Source organism: Durio zibethinus, chromosome 1 (genome assembly GCF_047325235.1).
Source record: "Durio zibethinus cultivar Kanyao isolate XHJ-2024 chromosome 1, ASM4732523v1, whole genome shotgun sequence".
In the NCBI taxonomy this organism is placed as follows: domain Eukaryota; kingdom Viridiplantae; phylum Streptophyta; class Magnoliopsida; order Malvales; family Malvaceae; genus Durio; species Durio zibethinus.
The window spans coordinates 2,311,914-2,330,495 of NC_143162.1; the positions used below are offsets into that span (position 1 = coordinate 2,311,914).

The following is an 18,582-nucleotide window of genomic DNA, read 5'->3' on the forward strand; positions in this document are numbered from 1 at the left end:
ATTTCCTGTCAGTCACCAATAAATTTAACTTTAAATTGGACCTTATAATTACAGATGATTTTTCATTTTTAATCTTACATGGAATATTGAACTACACAATGGGAGGTAGTCCTCTCCAGCCCTATATGAGAATTCCAGATCTCCAAGATGAAGTTTTAAGCTCTAACCGCTTGGACGTGCCCTTTGGGACCATTTCATTAACACATTAAAAAATGGAGAGTTCAGTACTAAACAAAAATACGATTCACAGATTAGCTGCCTGCAGCATTAAAACATGCTAATCATGTACTACCAAGGACAAGCATCACAATCTCAGGTAAGAGAAGAGAGTTGGGACGAGGTCGACCACGGACCATGCAAGGCCTGCATATTGAATGAATCTAATGCCTGTGTCGACGTCAAATAAATCTTGGCGAGAGAAAAATAACATCTTATGGATATAACCTGATTGCTTAATCTCACTGGATTTCTTCTCAGTAGCTGAACCTTTAAGCATGGGGATATAGCTGGTTGATTTTATTGGGATACCCAACGTATTTGATACTACGGGAAGAATCCATTTTGCAAGCGCCTTGCTACAGAACTTGACAATCAGGATTGTTGGTATCCCAACAAGCATTCTACCCAAAAAAGCAAGGATTGTCAGTTGCGAGGTAAATATTCGTGGAACTGCTTCATGGTGGAACTGGTGGTACGTCTGCTGAATCCCAGCAACCTGGTTGACATTACCACTTTAGGTTATATGGATGAATGTTAAAAGCATAATCTTTTGTCTCTGTTGGGTGCAGTTGAAAGAGGGGAGGGATCTATATATTTTCTTTGGTAATGCAAATAGGAATGACAAACTTTTGTTTCTATATAATGGCATTTATTAAACAAGAGATATTTATATTATCTGAATAAATGATGCTCACTTATCAAGTAACATGCACGTCTTTGCACTGCTATGAGTAATTTTGAGTGAGTTCCTATAAATACAAAGGCATTAATTATGATGTTAGTAGAGTAGTTGATCATTTGATCTATTTCGTCTACAAGGTATTGTGCTTAACTGCCTATGGAATGGAAGAACTGAATGCAATGCCACCCAGATGAAGGTCCCGTTACCCAGTAAATTGATCTAAAGTTAATACACTAGGTTGAATAGGAAGCATTTCATAGAAAAATGAATGCTATCTCCATAACCACATTCTATACCAAAAATAAGGCACAGATTTTTTAAAAACACCCACCACATACTTTCATAACTTCTACCCACGGCATTTGGTCCATCTTTTCTATGTTGTCATATATGCTGATATCTATTTTATTCATTCTAATCATATTTGTCAAAATGCAGAACCCTCGCTTATAATTACTCCAGATGAATCTTCTAAATGATTTGAAAGCTTCAGAAATTTTCTTTGACACAACAACCAGCATTCCCCTAAGTTAGGAGAGCAATAAAACTGTGAAAACTTTTGATTTTCCATCTAATCAGAGGCTTTCCAGAGGGAAGCAAAGGGAAATTCTCTTTGTTGTGCTAAATCACGCAAATCCTAAGTTCCTAAAAGAATTTGAAAAACCAAAGCTAACTATGATTGTACTCAATAGATAAAGAGTCTAATATGGTAATTCCATAAGCTATTATATACCCTGAAACCACCCCTATAACATCTAATAATCACCTCTAAATACCTCTAATCCTAACCATAGATGTCAAGGTTATCAGTTGTTTGTCAAGCATGAAGTTTGTATAAGCAAATGATGTGACACAAAACAGTACAGACCAACTCTGACATTTTCACCGCACAAGCAACAGCAGCTAACTTATTAAAACAGGATAATATAGTTTTTCACCAGAGACCGATACATGTTTCGTACTTTCTTAAATGAAAACAATGCATCTCACAAATATCAATTCCTTGTTTTCTGTGCCTATGGCTATGATCTTAACTCTATGCATTCAATAATGTTAATTAATTATTAGAGACAGTAATAAGTGAAAGATGCATTCACTATAACAGTCCTGGTGATAACAGAAAGTGGCTAAGAATTGTTTCAATGCTATGCGGATGATCAATTACTTACAATTCCAAATGCAACACCATTGAAGGCAGCATGATACTCAAAACTTGGAGTTGGAAGCTCAGGAGTGGGATAAGCAAAAAGTAAGAGGAAGCTCAGGGCAGCCCAAAAGGATGTAACTGCAACAGGAAAAGTAAGCATAAAAATATTGAAAGCGTGTATTATGCTTCAACATTCAAATATTCAACTAGAACCGGGAGTATATATTTTGTTTCAAGATTTAGATTAACAATTGTACTTTGTAACCTAAAAAGCCATTGGTCATTTTAATCAACAGAACTGAGGGCAGGGAAATCGAAGACTTGACTTAACTACCCCTAAAAGTCCCCATCTTTACAGGAACTACAACTCAACCTCCGTAAAATGTCTCTTCCTACAAAGATCACTCTATCAAATGGAGTTCTTATCCCTACCAGGAAAAAAAATCTATACTTGTTTTAGATCCCTATTCATGTAATTGGATTAATAACGATTCAACCTGCTGAAAGCACAAATGTGCCAACAATAGGTTTACTTACCATTTTGTCCAGAGACAATAAAGCCATCTGCATATTCATGAACTGTTAGCCACATTGCAAGAATCACCAATCCAATAGCAAGACCACCAACGATATCAATCAAGCTGTGCATACCAAGGTAGATCCTTCCTACCAAGGAAACAAAATTCGGTTAAACATTTGCAATAAGGAATGCTAAGAGTACTATCAAGAATTTTTTAAAACAATTAAACTTACCAAAACCAATAAGGGCCACAAGCAAGCAACCAAGGGTGATTGCAGGAAGTTTCACGCAAGCACCTTCACTCTGTGTGTAGGATAGAACATAGTATAGAAGGTATCTGGATGCAAAAGCATAATAATTTAGTATTAATTTCAATTCTCAAGAAAATACCGACTGATGAATTGACAAGTAAATATATAAGAGTACTTAATTTGTTGTAAATGATTGGCAACCCATCAGACCCATGATTTTTCTTTTAGTTTTCCTTGTTTACCTGTCCTATCAACACATGAGGATTATGAGGTTGCCAACAACAATATATCTGCTATGTTCCCAGATTGTTGAGGGGTTTCTTGACAAATATTGAAGGGTTAATAAGAAGTAACACTCACACCTGGCAGATATCCTTGAAGACTTTCGTCTCAATAATTATTTCTAATGATGTTTTGATAAAATATGAATCATATGAGCTAGAACAGCAGTAGATCAAAAGGTTTATGTAAATAGGAAACTTTAATACCCTGATAAGCATACTGTGTTGAGAGTATGAGAAGAAGGCAATCCATATTCCAAGGCATTCTCTTCTTCATCTTTTGTGGCTGTTATCCTTCTAACGGGAGGGCAACTGGGTCTAGGAGCTGACACCACATCCTAAAAACACAGACCATCAAGCAGAAACCAAATAAAATATTAGCTTAAAGACTTCATTGAAAACATTACCACCAAAGAAATGATAAAACCATGCAAGGAGGGGAAAAAAAAGAAAAAAAAACCTTTATGCAGTTCCCTAAATAATCACAGAAAGCCATCAACAGGGTCATCTGCCTAGCCAATTTTCCATGCCCGCTCTGGAAACATCATAAAAGAAATACCCGATGAGAACAATTACAAATCAAAACTAACCACAAAGAGAAAGAGAGACAGATACATACCCAGAAAAGCAAGGGAAGGAAGGCAGTGTAAAAGGGCACAGAAACTACACAGGACAACCCAGAGAAGAGAGCATCCCAGAATTTATGCTGATATTTCTGCCAAAAAAAGAATAAAAATAAAACCGCCAAACCAAAAAAAAAAAAAAAAAACTCACCCAGAAAAAGCTTAAAAACCAACAAAAATAGAAAAACCCAGATGATCAAAGAAAAAAAATGACAACCAACAAAAATAGAAAAACCCAAATGATCAAAGAAAAAAAATGACAATCTGGGTATTGTTTATTTCGTTCCAAACCTGGATCTTGAGGATGATTGAAGTGCCCGTTACAACATGGTGAGCCACCCAAGGTTGTAGCAAAGATCTAATCTTTTTGGTTACATTGAAATATGAAGTTATTACAATCCATGAAAAAATTCCAGATAAAGCCAATCCTTGCCACACTGCAACAGTCTCCATTCAATCTCTCCTTCTCTTTGTTTCCCCTCCTACAAACGTGCGATCAGAAGAATAAACAAACCAAAACAATCCAAAGTTTTGAACTTTCAAACTATTAGAAAGACTTGGCCTTGGCGAGGAAACTTAGGCAGAAATTGGCTAAATTTTGTTGTTTTCAATTTTCCCCTCACCAAAAAAAAAGAAAGAAAGTGAGCTAATTAATAATTTGGTTCAAATTTTGTTCTTTAAAAAAAAAAAAAAGAGAATTTTCTATTGGGTCCATAGCTTTGTTGGACTTTGGCTGGCAGTGAGAACGGTCAGCAATAACACGGGTGAACATTCTAAACAACTAAAAAAAAGTTAAGACCACACATTTGACATGGAGCATTGCATGCTTGATTCCACCTTTTAGGTTCCCATTAAATTAGTCAACCTTAAAGACAATAAGCTGTTGCCGGTTTAGCCAACTCCCATGTCCTTCGTTCCCTAGGTATTTATGTGTTTGCTTGTGTTAATAATGGCATTTGGATTTTTTTTTTCCTTTTAACGCTTTCTTTAATTAACTCAATTGATTAAAACGTTTTAATTAAAGATTATTTATTTGATATTTAAAATTATTAAAATTAATTTTAATTATTAAAAATAAAAATTACGTTCAAGTTTAATTAATAAATCACATTATTGTTGATGAAATTTATTTATTTTAAGATTTCTAATATTTTGCATTTTAATTGATTGAAAAATATTCACTCTTCTTAAGGTGAAAAACATAATAGAATGGTCCTCAAGCCTTTAATTTAATAATTAAAATTGTTTGAGAAAACATAAAGAACTTAATTTCGAATTAATTTTTTTTATTTGTATTAAGACTTTATCTTTTTGATGTAATTAAAAAAATATATAATGAAACGCATCAAAAGTTCTATTTATTTATGGATTTCTTTTATAATTTTTATAAATTTCAACAAGCACAATGTAATTTTAGAAAATTAAAAATACTTAAAGCATATGCCTATGTATGTTTTATCTTATCTCTCATGTACGAAAATGAAGTAGGAAACGAGATAATGCTAAAGACTATGTTATTCACTTAATTTATTAATCTTTACGTTACAACAATGTTTTTTCAATTTTTTAAAGGTGGATTATTGCGTATGATAGATTGTTAAATAATATTTATGACTATTAATAGCATTTATCATGGTGGCTAGCTAAGTTAAAGAATTTGACCAAATTTGTCTTCTTTTTTATTAGAAAGATTGTTTTATTAAAGATTAATTTAATTTGAATCAAAATTTTAATTTAATTTATTTATATAATTATTTTTAAAAAATGATATCTGATAAATTTAAAATTTAAATTCTAATATTTTTACACTTTCTCCTATTTTTAAATTACAAATTCTTTTGTAAAAAAAAATTAATCTAATTTTGAAAACGAAAACTAACCTATAACAAAAAGTTGGTTAGATATAACATAGATAAAACTTGACAATTCGCATATTAGTATTACATAAAATATTAATGATTTATATATTTATGTTATATTTTACATAAAAATTATGCATTATAATTTATATAAATATAAAAAATATAAAATATTATTTTTATTAAATATATAATTTTTTATTTTATTTTAAATTATTTTATTATTTTATATTATATCATCGTATTATATTTTAAATAATCACATTAAAATGAATTTTCGGTGAGTTAATGAATCATAAATTTCAACCATTCTTAAAAGTTAAAATAAAAGGACTGTTAGGTTGGTTAAAAATTCAAAACAATTAGAGGAGTGTTTGTTGACGCCATTCAATTTTGACCAAATATTGGTGGCATCTAAATCAAAGGGGAAGGAAAGAAACTGTTGACCATCCAAGTTCATTGTTTTCATTGCAAGCAATGGGCCCTATTGCACCCTTGTTTAGTTCATATAAAACAAAACAATTACATCAGATTTTTCCAACTAAAACTTTGTTTATGTAATCTTGATTTAGACATTAATTTGGGCTTCCAAAACTGAGTTTTTTTTTTTTTTTAATGTTAATTCAAGTTTTGGGGACTCTGGCAATTAGTTCAGCTGCCATTACGATGAAGCCAGACCAGTCAATTTCGGGTTGAATGTTATATGATAGAATCTGGCAGTTTCTTCACCATTTCTATTGTTCCTCGAGCCTAATTTCTTTTCTTGTTTTTTTAGAAAAATCGGACCAACTCATTCCATCAATTTATGTTCCAGCCATTTTCTTCTATACCCGAGCTACTGATTCGTATTTCGACGCGCTCAAATCTCGGCTCGATTGAAAAAGTCACTCTCACAGAACCTTGAACCAATTTTACCCTTGATCTTAATGAGGAAGTGCCATACATTGAAGCTCGAGTAGATGGCTGCTTATCTGAATATATAACCTTATCCAACTTACTGTTTATCCAAGTGATTAAGCAACTCGATTTTTTAAAATAAATTTTAATTTTAAATTTTATGAATAAAAAAAATAAACGTTGAAAAATTTTATTTTTTTTATAAGATTTGAATGATTAAATTTTAAATTAATTAATATCTAAAATAATTATCGAACATTAAAAAATCATAAATAAACAAAAAATCGAATAATTAGAAAAACTAAATCAATTGCTTCCCTGCGAACCCTTTCGCTACCCTTCATACCCAACAGTATATGCCTCAACTAGTGGGTTCATAAATAACTGTAATCTCAATTTGTTTTCCTCTTTATGAAAGGCTGATGATAATTTATTAATCCAAAATCCAAGGTTTGTCACTGTTTATCCAAGGTTTTAGTACTAGTTCATTAGAACTAGGCAGGTTTATGTCCTTGGAGACAGGGATGTGCTTGTTTTAGAGTTGCGACAACTCATGGTACGATTGAAAGTAATTCTACTCTTTGTGGAGTTGACGGGAGAGATAATTAATATTCGTTATAGCAAAATTTTGAGATTTGGACTATAATTTTCAGCCATGGTACACGGGGCAGAGTTAACGTTAAATATATATATATATATATATATTATTTTTAATTTTTGACTATACTTTTGTGTTTATTAAGGATTCATTTGAATAAGGAATGAGATAAAATAACCATAAAACTAAAATTAATTATTGTAATAATGATATTAAAATCAATTGTAAGATATATATTTAAAAATAATATTAAAATTACTATAATAATAATAGGTGAATTATAGTGAAAAAAAATGACATTAAGGACATTGGGAGTTTATTATTTATAATAATTGTAATATTAATTAATCAATCATAATTTAAATTGTACGGGATCTATTAAAAGTTTATATGAAGCTCATTTTTATAAGTGATAAACTTTTACATAAATTTTAATTGTGATTGAATAATTATGAAATTGTAATAAAAATAATTGTACGTAAAATACTCTTAAAGATATTATAGTAAAGTTTGTATATAATAAAAAATTTAAATTATTTACTTTTTAAAAATATATCAAATAAATGCCTACTAATCTTTGGATCAAGTGACATGCTTTTAAAATTCACGTTTAAAGGTTGCGAGTTTAAAAGAGTTTATACATGTAATATCATTTTCAACCAAATAAGTTTAATATATAATGTTTGAGAATAAATGACAATTAAAAAAAAGAAAAAATATATCAAATAAATAATTTTTATATGTATTTATTTAGTTTTTAATTAATTAATTATTATATAATTTATTATATAATCATACAAATTTTATTTATTATATTTAATTTTGAAAATTATTTTAATATTTTTAAATAAAAATTCAAAATAAAAAAACAAAAGTTAAGTATCATGACATTTTCGTCCCTATATTACAATCTTAAAAGTAAAAAAAAAAAAAAAAAAAAAAAAAAAAAAAAAAAACATTTCCCTTATGCTAGGATGACAACAAATCAGATCAAAACAAATTTTTATTTGTTTTAAATCTAATACGATTTTATATTCATAAAACTCAAATTCAATCGACTTTATGTTAAACACATAATTTTTATAAAATTTTAAATTATTTTATTTTATTATTTTTATACTATATCATCGTATTAATCATGTTAAAGTGAATTTTCTGTGACTTAATGAATCATAAATTTCAACATACTTAAAAGTTAAAATAAAAGGGTCTCTTAGGTTAGTTAAAAACTTAAAACAATTAGAGGAGTGTTTGTTGACGCCATTCAATTTTGACCAAACATTGATGGCCTCTTAATCAAAGGGGGAGGAAAGAAAATGCTGACCGTCCAAGTTAATTGTTTCATGTCAAGCAACGGTCCTATTGCACCCTTGTTTAGTTAATATAAAACAATGATAATTACATCAGATTTTTCCATCTATAACTTTGTTTATGTAGTCTTGATTTTGATATTAATTTGGGCTTCTAAAAGTGTTTTTTTTTTTTTTTCGTTAATTCAAGTTTTGGGGACTCTGGCAATTAGGTCAGCTGCCATCACATGAAGCCAGACCTGTCAAATTTAGGTTGAATATTATATGATAGAATCTGGCAGTTTCTTCACCATTTCCATTGTTATTGGAGCCTAATTTCTTTTTTTTTTTCTAAGAAAAATAGGACCAATTCTTTTCGATTGAAATATTCTAGAGAAAATTGGTTTGGTTGCTTAAAAAAAATTTTTTTTGGGGGTTAGACACAGATGTTGGAAATTATCTTTTACTATAGTATTAAATAGTAGCCTAAAATCACTGCCGAGATGAATAATCATACCGATAGAACATATACAAGCTATAAGAAATGTGTTTGCAACAATTTTATGTACACTTTTATTGCAAAAAATAATTATCACGAAGACGGAACTTTGTGTTACTTGAAGGGGAACTATTCAACCACGTTCCGAGGAAGTTCGACTTCTAAAGCCATCCAAGCTCTCATTCCACCACTTTATCGCTCCTTATGTTTTGTAAAAAATAATTTTTGTATTTTTAGATATTTATTTAATAAAAATTTATTTGATTAACAAAAAATAATTTATTGGTCAACAAAAAATAAGTTCAATTTTTTTAAAATTATCTTAAAAGAAAAGATATTTTACGAAAAGAACTGTTTAATAAGTAAAATTATTTATCAATATTTTTAAAAATAATTTTACTTATAAATAATATTATATTAATAAATAAATAATGTTAATTCATAAATAATATACTATTAATATAATATATTAATAAATAATATTATATATTTTTAATATATATTTTTTATTTTAAATTTTTTACTATACTTTCGTGTTTATTAAGATTCATTTAAATAGATAGTAAGATAAAAATAACGATAGAAGTGAGATTAATTATTGTAATAATATATTAAAATCAATAGTGTGATAAGTGTTTAGAAATGACATTAAAATTACTATAATAGTGATAGGTGGGTTGTAGTGAAAAAAAAAATGATGTTAAGAACTCTTAGCATAATTAACCAATCACAATTTAAAATTATATAGAATCTATCAAAATTATATATGGAGTTCATACTTATAAGTGATAAACTCTTACATAATTTTTAATTGTAATTGTATAATTATAGAATTATAGTAAAAATTTTAAATTATTTGCTTTTTAGAGATATATCAAATAAATGCCAATTGATTTTTGAATCAATTGACATGTTTTTAAAATTGATGTTTGAAAGTTACAAATTCGAAAGAATTTATATGTATAATATCTTTTTCAATCAAATAAGTTTAAGATATAAGATTCGAGAATAGATAATTTTTTTTTAAAAAAAGAAATATATCAAATAAATAATTTGTATATGTATTTATTTAGTTTTTAATTAATTAATTATTAATTAGTTTATTATATTTAAATTTGAAATTATTTGAACATATTTAAATAAAAATTCAAAATAAAAAATAAAGCGTATATTTGGTTCGTTAAAATATCTCTATTTTTTTTTTTTTTCATAAAAAATAGAGAATGAATGAAAAAACTTGTTTGGTTAAAAAAACAAAAATTGTCTTTTGAAAAACGAAAATAAAAATAGACTAAATTTAGAGAATATAAAAAAAATTATTTTCAACTTGGAAACATTTAAAAGAAATGGAGAATATAAAAATACGAGATTTTTTTTCCAATTTTGGGACAAAGGTCCTAGTTTCGAAGAGATTGCTCCACGAAAACTTATTTCACTTCTCTCTTTTCTACAGGAGTTTTACCCAAATTTGTTTCACTTCCTCGACTGCTATTTCTGCTCAGCTTTTACAAAATATGATTTCCCATGGCCGTTTTTCCAACGAGGCTTAACTTATTTTGTGCTTTTGTTTCTATTTGTAAGCTTTACAAATGCAAGAGAAATCTTAGTTGGTGGGAGACAGACACTTGGAAGATCCCATTCTCTGAATTAGACTTTCTCAACAAATGGGCTGAAAATTCCCATTTTTGCATTGGCGACTCTCTTAATAATAAATCTATTTTTTCTGAGTTTTAATACGACGATGCACTTCACTTTATGGGATTGTTTTGCTTGAGTTTTTCTAATTCCTTTTTGGTGTTTTTGTTAGTGTGGGAATATGATGATGGCAAAGACTCAATGCTACAAGTGACTAAGGAGGCTTATGCAAGCTACAATACCTTAAACCCAATTGTAAGGCAGAAAGATGGCAAAACCAACGTTAAGCTCAAAAAGTCAAGGCCATTAATATTTCATTAATGGAGCTAAGGGTCATTATGAGCAAGGCTAGAAGTTGTTTGTGGTTGTGTTGTCTCCAAGGCACAAATACATTGGAATCTCCCCAACACCTTCTCTGGCGAAAATTGAAAGTCCGGCCAATACTCCGATAAGCAGTGCTGCAGCGTTGAAGGCTGGTTTTTTGGTGAAACTAGGGTTTTGGTTTTGAGATACGAGTGAATTTATGAATTTTGAGTGATAATTTTGGATTTTGCTATCCATTATTATTAGAAAGATTATTTCATCTTTTTATATATAATTAACATTACAGCAATATAAATCATTTAATGATTTATCTATATTACTTTAATACGATGAAAAGTATTCATCTATCTTTATGCTTAATATTTCTCATCGAAATGATAGTGTTTTATAATCATTTAATGATTCATCTAGAACCTAAACAAGCATTGTTCCAAAAAGGGTTGATGTTACTAATGTTACATTTGATCTGGATGAATCGATATATTTTAATTAGTAAACTTGATTTTTTTCCTAATTTTTTGTATAATGTTTTGCCCATTATATTATCATATTATGTAACGTTTAAGTTTTGAATGTTTTATATGGTTAAATTCTCTTAAAGTAATTTATTTTAATTATAAAAATAAAGATACCAAACATATTTTTATAATTTTTATTTTATGTGCTAAATATGTTTTTTTAAATTCAAAAAATAAGAAATAAAAATTATTTTTAAAAATTAAAAATTAAAAAAATATATATTTTCATTAATCAATCGCAGCCTAAGTATGAAGACATTTTCGTCCCTATATTATAATCTTAAATGTTTACAAAAAAAAAAAAAAGGAACGCCTTTCCCTCTATCTTAAATTTTCAGATAAATGGATGTAAACATGCGGATATTTATTATCCAAATACTTGAAGTAGTACGAAATGAAATTAAAAGCGTTAAATTGGAGCTGCACTGGAGGCATGATCTGATCCAATGGGCCTAGGTTAGACGCAACAGCTAATTAGAAAAAGAGTTTATGTTAGATATATTATCATCGTATAAATTTTATATATTATTAATAAATTAGATAATATTATTAAATAAATATTAATTTTTAAAATAAATATATAAAAAATAATATTTTTTTAAATCTACCCATTTTATTAATGACATCATCTTATTTATTTTATTAATAATATGACATCATTTAATTCTTTAATATAATATAAAATTTATATACAGATAATACATTAAATATAAATTCTTACAAAAGAAAAAACAAGAGAGAATTTGGATTGATGTTTTGACATGTATTAATTGTTTTGGTGACTAAAATACTCGATAGAATATATTAATAGAAAATAAATTAAAATGAGAAAAAATATAAATGAGCAAAAAAATTGTCATGTCTTAGTTTTAGCTTCTTTTCTTTTAACATTTCTTTACTTTTTTTAAAAAAATTTATTAATGCATATAAAGTGTCCCACTTTCTTCTAAAGAATAAAGCCTATTATCTATTAAACCTCGCATCAATCACAAATAAAATATTTTACCTTATTACATGCCATTTCATCTTTCTTTTTTTTTTTTTTTGCTTTTTTTTGAAACATTATTTACATTTTTTATTGAATTGTTTGTATTAAATATTTAAAAAATTCATCCAACAAATGAAATAATTTAAATAGGATTGATGGGAGTAGAAGAACTAAAGTCCACTTTATTTTAAAAATTTTTTTATGTCATTTATTTTTTAAAAAAAAATTGAAATGATTTATAAAGGTGGGAGTTGTTAAGCCATACACCCCTCTATTTTTTAATTTTTTAAATTATTTTTTAATGCCATTTATTTTTAGAAAATAAATGATTTATATGGGATTGGTTGGAGTTACTAGGTGTACACTTTTTTATATGTCTAGTAGTTATTATCCCTCTTAAGAACAATTAACTAAGCTCCAGAATTTATTAAAAAAAATTCTCCATTAAACTTTGAACTTTTCGTACATACAAAAAAAGCTATATTTATTGATAAAGTGGACGTGTTAACCAATTATATTAAAAAAATTTTAGAGGAAATTTGGAATATATATATATATTCTTTTTAGTGTATATTTTTAATTATTTTAATGAGTAAGTGGAAATTTAAATTTTATTATATTTTTAATACAATATAATTGAATTTATTATATCATTAATTAAATCTAAATGTTAACTATAATAAAATTCATTCTACATAACTTTTTTTATGAATTTTTTAAATTATAATTATAATATTTTTATTATTTTTTTAATTTTATTAAAATTAATCTCATGGTTATAAAATACTGAGATAGAACTAGGTTTGCTGCTTCCTTTCTGTCTTTTAATGGAACCGTCACTTCTTGACTCGAATGCAGCTTATAGCATATTAGTTTGACAATTCGTCCTTAGTTGTTAACTATAAATACCTGCTCAATCATCTGTTTCATCGTCTCAAGCGAAGTTTTACAACTTTAGCCTATAGCAGCCAAAGAGCATATACACTTTTGTTTAGCAGAAGGATCACCATGGCCGAAGTTCGTGTTACTTCAAGACAAACTGTTAAACCATCTTCCCAGGAAGTACTTCATCTTCTAAAGCCACTTAAGCTCTCATTTCTAGACCAACTCATTCCACCATCTTATGTTCCAACTTCTTCTACTCCCAAACCCACTCGAGTGATTCCAGTTCCAAGTTCCAACAGTGCCCGAATTTCAGACCAATTGAAAACATCTCTTTCTAAAACCTTGAATCATTTTTACCCTTTATCTGGCAGGCCTAGGGACAACCTTTGCATTGATTCTTATGACGAGGGTGTGCCATACATTGAAACTCGGGTAAACTGTTGTTTATCTGATTACCTTCAACGCGCCAAATTAGTAGATGAACTGAACCAGCTGCTTCCATCCAAACCCTTCTGCTATCTTCCAGACCTAACAGCGCCACTGCTAACTGTTCAAGTTAACATCTTTAATTGTGGTGGAATAGCAGTAGCTGTTTGTACTTCCCACAAGATAGTTGATGCATGCACCGCATCTGCTTTCTTTAGAAGTTGGACAGCTTTTCTCGAGGTCTAATGGTGAAATACCCGGTCCGGATTTGTTTACGGTAGCTTCACAACTCTTTCCTGCAGTGGATAGCATGCCATCAAACACTTTGTCTTTGATAAAAGGCATATGGTTTAGTGAAGGCAGGCGCAAGACGAGAAGATTTGCGTTCGATGAAATATCTATTGACACTCTAAAGAGCAAAGTGAGAAGCAAAAATCTTGGGCATCCTACACGAGTCCAACCACCGACTGCATTCATATGGAAATATTCCATGTTGGCTTCTAGATCAGCATCTAGAATTTCAAGGCCATCTCTGTGTGCCTATGCAGTTAACATACGGCGAAGACTAGAGCCACAGTTGCCAGATTATGCCATTGGAAATGTGTTTTGGTACTCAATTTCTGCCTATAACTCAGCTGAGAACGACATAGAGTTACAACAATTGGCTTATCTAGTGAAGGAAGGACTTGAGACTTTCAAGGGGGATCACTTGACTCGTCTACAAAGTGGTGAAGGTGTCAAATTCATAAGCGAGAAACTAAATGATCTGTCAGCAGAATTTGCCTCCGAAGGAGACATGGAATTCTATTCTTTCGCTAGTTGGTTGAATTTTGGGTTTCAAGAAGTTGACTGTGGATGGGGAAACCCAAGTTTGCTTGGTGTCCCAGGGAGAAGCAGCAGTGGGCATGCTAAAACCACCTTTCTCAAAGAGATTGCGCAAAGCAAGGCAATAGAAGCATGGATTACTTCAGAGAAAAAAAATATGGCTATACTGGAAAATCATCCCGAGTTCCTTGCATTTGGCTCTTCAAATCCTCAATAAGTTTCATGTGAGGTTTTTCCCTGCTTCTTTGGATATGAATGGAAATTCAATCATCCAAGAAAAAAAAAATCAAAATTTCACACCATTACAGGACAAAGTCGTAGCTCTGTTAATTAATAATATTGTTGTTGAATAACGGTCCATTTGGCAGCCGATTGTGGGGCTTTCACGTACGGAAGATCTCAATCATAAAACACATCTTTCAATACGGTGAAAGTCTTCCAATTGAGCTCTAAATGGACCCTAAGCGAGCTGTTCTTTGGTCATGTATGATGCATACTTAATTAGTGGCTTTTATGTTTTTTAGCAATAATTTTATGTTGAAGTATATGCATCATATAAGTGAACAGTTTCGTATAAAAATGTTTATTTGATAATTAATTGAATGGAATAAATAATAGAGTTAATCTTTATTTTTTTTATTTTAATTGTTTCTTTAATCCAAATGTTGATCTTTGCTTCTTGGTTTCCAAATTAGGTAACATAATTTGTAATCAAATGAATCTTGCAAAATAAATTCTTTCTTTTTTGGTATGAATCAAAGTAGTCCATATTGTATTAGTAAACGTATTATTTTTGTTCTGATATTGATATTTATCAGATTCGATGTATTTGAACGTACAATTTAAGGTTTACCGAATTTAATGTATTTCATAACCGGAGATTAAAAAATTTAAATTGTAAAACTCCTATAAAACTTTACTTATAAAACCCTCATGAGAGTTAATTATATCACAAATAAGAAGGCAAAACTTCTCTGCCTTGTTTAGTGTTTGTAACATTTAGAAAACATTTATTGCATACATAATTAGTGCAAGATCTAGCTAATAGGTGAAGAACACATCCCTCTACCCTTCATAACATGTCTTCTTAAACCAGGAATGTGGACATTTTTTTATATAATCTTTCCAATCTATGCTTTCCACATCAAATCCAAAGTTCCTCTTCTCTTCTTCGGACATGATCTCCATTAGTCTCTCAGTGTTGCTGTTGTCAAACCTGACAGTTGTTGATTTGATATTCATCTATGTCAGTTTTTATTTGAAGATTGCAGGGGAATGTAATCCATGACCGAACAGTGATTAAGGCCACAATTGACTTGCCTTCCACTATAGAATGTGTATGGCTCATATATATTAGCCAAGTACTTTGCTTGCTCCTGACTTCCAGCGTATTGTTTGAAGCTTCTGAGACAGTTTTCCGCTCCAAGATGCGACCGCTGTCAATCCAGTTCTATGAAAAGCATCTCTCCAGAGGTGAGCAGAGAAATCCTCCATGGAGTTGAACAGCTTCATTGATCGAACATGGATTGGGCAACCCTTCGAGTCCAGAAAAGGTGAGGAATTGTAGTGTTCATGGAGCAATCTGGCTAAATCCTGGAAAACCAGTGGATTTACAACTGATGATGCAATGTGGTAGATGTTAATATCTGGTTTGGAGTCATTCCATGTGTCGCAATGGTTGCCAAGGTTGCATTGACAACCATGTCTGCTGGAACCTGTAATCCGCCATGGCAAGAATGCAATAAGATTCATGAGTTTGAAATAAAATGTGGGGGATGGATGTTTTTCCAATGTTAATTCATCAAACACTAGAGTACAAAAATGATGTATGACATTGACAACAATTACGTACAACATCAAGTACTCCATTTGGATCAACCAGGAAACCAGTTAGCTGCCCTTTCCCATAGCATAATACTATTGGATCCATCATCCTAACAGACAAAGAAAAGAGTATCTCAAATTTTGTCAGAAATAATTGCATCATGTAAAAAGTCAAATAAGAGATACCTATTGCCCTCCATCCATCCTGGGAATGGTTCTTTGCAGGTGCTTTCAATAACACTAGGTCGAATTATCACTAATGGTATTTCTCCTCTCATGTTTTTGATCATCATTTCTCCCATAGCCTTTGTGAACACGAATGTGTCTTGCCATCCAAAGTTTCTAGCCCTGATCAGGTATTAGTCATCATCATGTCAATATTTTGATTAAAGCCCCATTTCTTTGTCATATTTGAAACAGAAAGCTTTCATTAATCACAGTTCACAAAGGAAATACTGAAAATAAGAGAATGAGAATTCTCACCTTTCTAACCCAATTCTTTCATTTTCTGAGCCACTTCACTTTCATCAAAACCTTGTTTGGAATTTTGAGCCAGTATGTTTGGAATTTTGAGCCAGTACTAACTCATCTTCAACGTCTAACTCAGGCATGGATGTTGCAGTAGTTTCAGAGATTAAATTTTCCCTTGCAATGCAGTCTCCTATGTTGAATGGGTTTTCCATAATTCTTCCTTGCCTTTGGCCATTAACATATGCTGCACATGAAATAGAACAAATCTGCTTATCCACAAAGAACTAGATGTCCAAATTGACACTAGAAATCAATTGTTCTTGAAGAAAATTTCCTCAAATCACGAGTTTTGATCATATTTTGGTTTTGATACTTGCTTGTTGATACTTGTAAATAGAGTTTAAGTTTCTTGCACTTCTTGGCAAAAGTCATGAGGTGGCATGCCCCTTTTGTATTTATACCTATGGCAACATCATATCTGCGAATTCAATAATGACAACTATTTAATTAAATTTTCTGTGGTAATGATCTTATTCTTAACAGTTCCACAATCTTAGAGATCAGATGAAAAAAACCATAAACTTTCATCAAAAGCTGTATTAGCTGCAGAATTCACAATTATGTCAACTTCTTTTTCAATCACATCAGCTAAATCACCCTCCAATCCAAGATCAGGTTCACACACATTTCCTACAACAGGGACCAGTTTGCTCAACATGAAACTTTGGTAGCTATTTCCATATGTTTGTTTTAGACACTTGAAAAGCTCTGCATTTATGATCTAAAACAAAACAAAAAGAACTAAAATTTGACTCAATACCAGGAAAAATCGTTCAAACATGTGAGAATCAATCATGCATAAGCAACAAAAGACACAATTATACATAACCTACTTCACTTTTCAATCTTTCCATTGCAGCTTCTTTGTTTTTGGCCTTGATCAAGAGAAATATCTTCCCCACATCAGGCACAGCTCTTAAAATCTTCTCAATGAGAACTGCATATAATTAATATAATAAGAAGATTGAATGAATAAAATGCTTTCTTGAGAAGATTATAGTACATAGTTTTCTGGTAAAAAAATGTCATCTAAAAACATGAAGTTATGAAAGTAGAATGCAAATGATGAGTAGAAAAACATACCTTTAGCAAGAAACCCAGTTGAACCAGTAATGAAAAACTGTTTCCCTCTAAGAAACTTAACAATGCCAATGCCCTGTTGCAACTCCATTAAAGAAGCAGTTGATCCTCCGTAAGGCACCAAATCTTTAACTGCAATATCTGACCGACTATTCCCATTTGGATTTGGAGACACAATTAAGGTTCCTGCATCCTTGACAGCAGTACTACGATCAGCATTAACCATTTTTTATCTTTCTCTCAAAACTGAAGAAACCCCACTAGTCTTTATGGCATTGCCTCTTCCCTGGCAATGCACAAAAATGGTGTTTAATTTATTGGAAACTCTTGCAACTTTGCTTCGTGCAACAGAGAAAGAATTGAGGGACAAGGCTCCCATCAGGTTCCAAGAAAAATAGAAGTCGAGAAGAAGGAAAAATATGATCAACAAATTAATGCAATTTTGGTAGTTAAAAAAAAATGGTTGGCTTAACAACTTAGCACTAGTCTATAAGAAGAAAAACAAAAACAGAAATAGCTTGGTTTGGAATCATAAGAATAGATTGAAAGGAGCATTAAAAAGAGCAAGAACAATGGGGTGAATTTAAGGGGAGAAGGAGATGAGAATTAGGCATCTAAATATCTAAATATCATATTAACTTTATACGATACCAGATAAAAGGTCATCTAAATATCATATTA

The 18,582-nt window shown here is 30.3% G+C and overlaps 2 protein-coding genes and 1 pseudogene across 2 annotated transcripts; 1 reads left to right on the forward strand and 2 right to left on the reverse strand.

Annotated features, from left to right (window-relative positions):
• Positions 1 to 23: 23 nt before the first annotated feature.
• LOC111311602 (lipid phosphate phosphatase delta-like) lies at positions 24 to 4,344 on the reverse strand. Its single transcript, XM_022911120.2, has 8 exons — positions 4,015 to 4,344; positions 3,720 to 3,815; positions 3,561 to 3,635; positions 3,308 to 3,438; positions 2,802 to 2,905; positions 2,586 to 2,714; positions 2,071 to 2,186; positions 24 to 715 (listed from the first exon to the last, which is right to left on the reverse strand). The coding sequence occupies exons 1-8, from the start codon at positions 4,174 to 4,176 to the stop codon at positions 305 to 307; spliced, it is 1,224 nt and encodes a 407-aa protein (XP_022766855.1). The 5' UTR covers positions 4,177 to 4,344; the 3' UTR covers positions 24 to 304.
• Positions 4,345 to 8,869: 4,525 nt separating this feature from the next.
• Positions 8,870 to 14,683, forward strand: LOC111286923 (akuammiline synthase 2-like). The gene is made up of 5 exons (XM_089768820.1): positions 8,870 to 9,071; positions 10,673 to 10,796; positions 10,882 to 10,976; positions 13,223 to 13,847; positions 13,882 to 14,683. The coding sequence occupies exons 1-5, from the start codon at positions 8,870 to 8,872 to the stop codon at positions 14,681 to 14,683; spliced, it is 1,848 nt and encodes a 615-aa protein (XP_089624946.1).
• A 672-nt stretch (positions 14,684 to 15,355) lies between these two features.
• Positions 15,356 to 18,280, reverse strand: LOC111310564 (fatty acyl-CoA reductase 2, chloroplastic-like; annotated as a pseudogene).
• Positions 18,281 to 18,582: the final 302 nt, after the last annotated feature.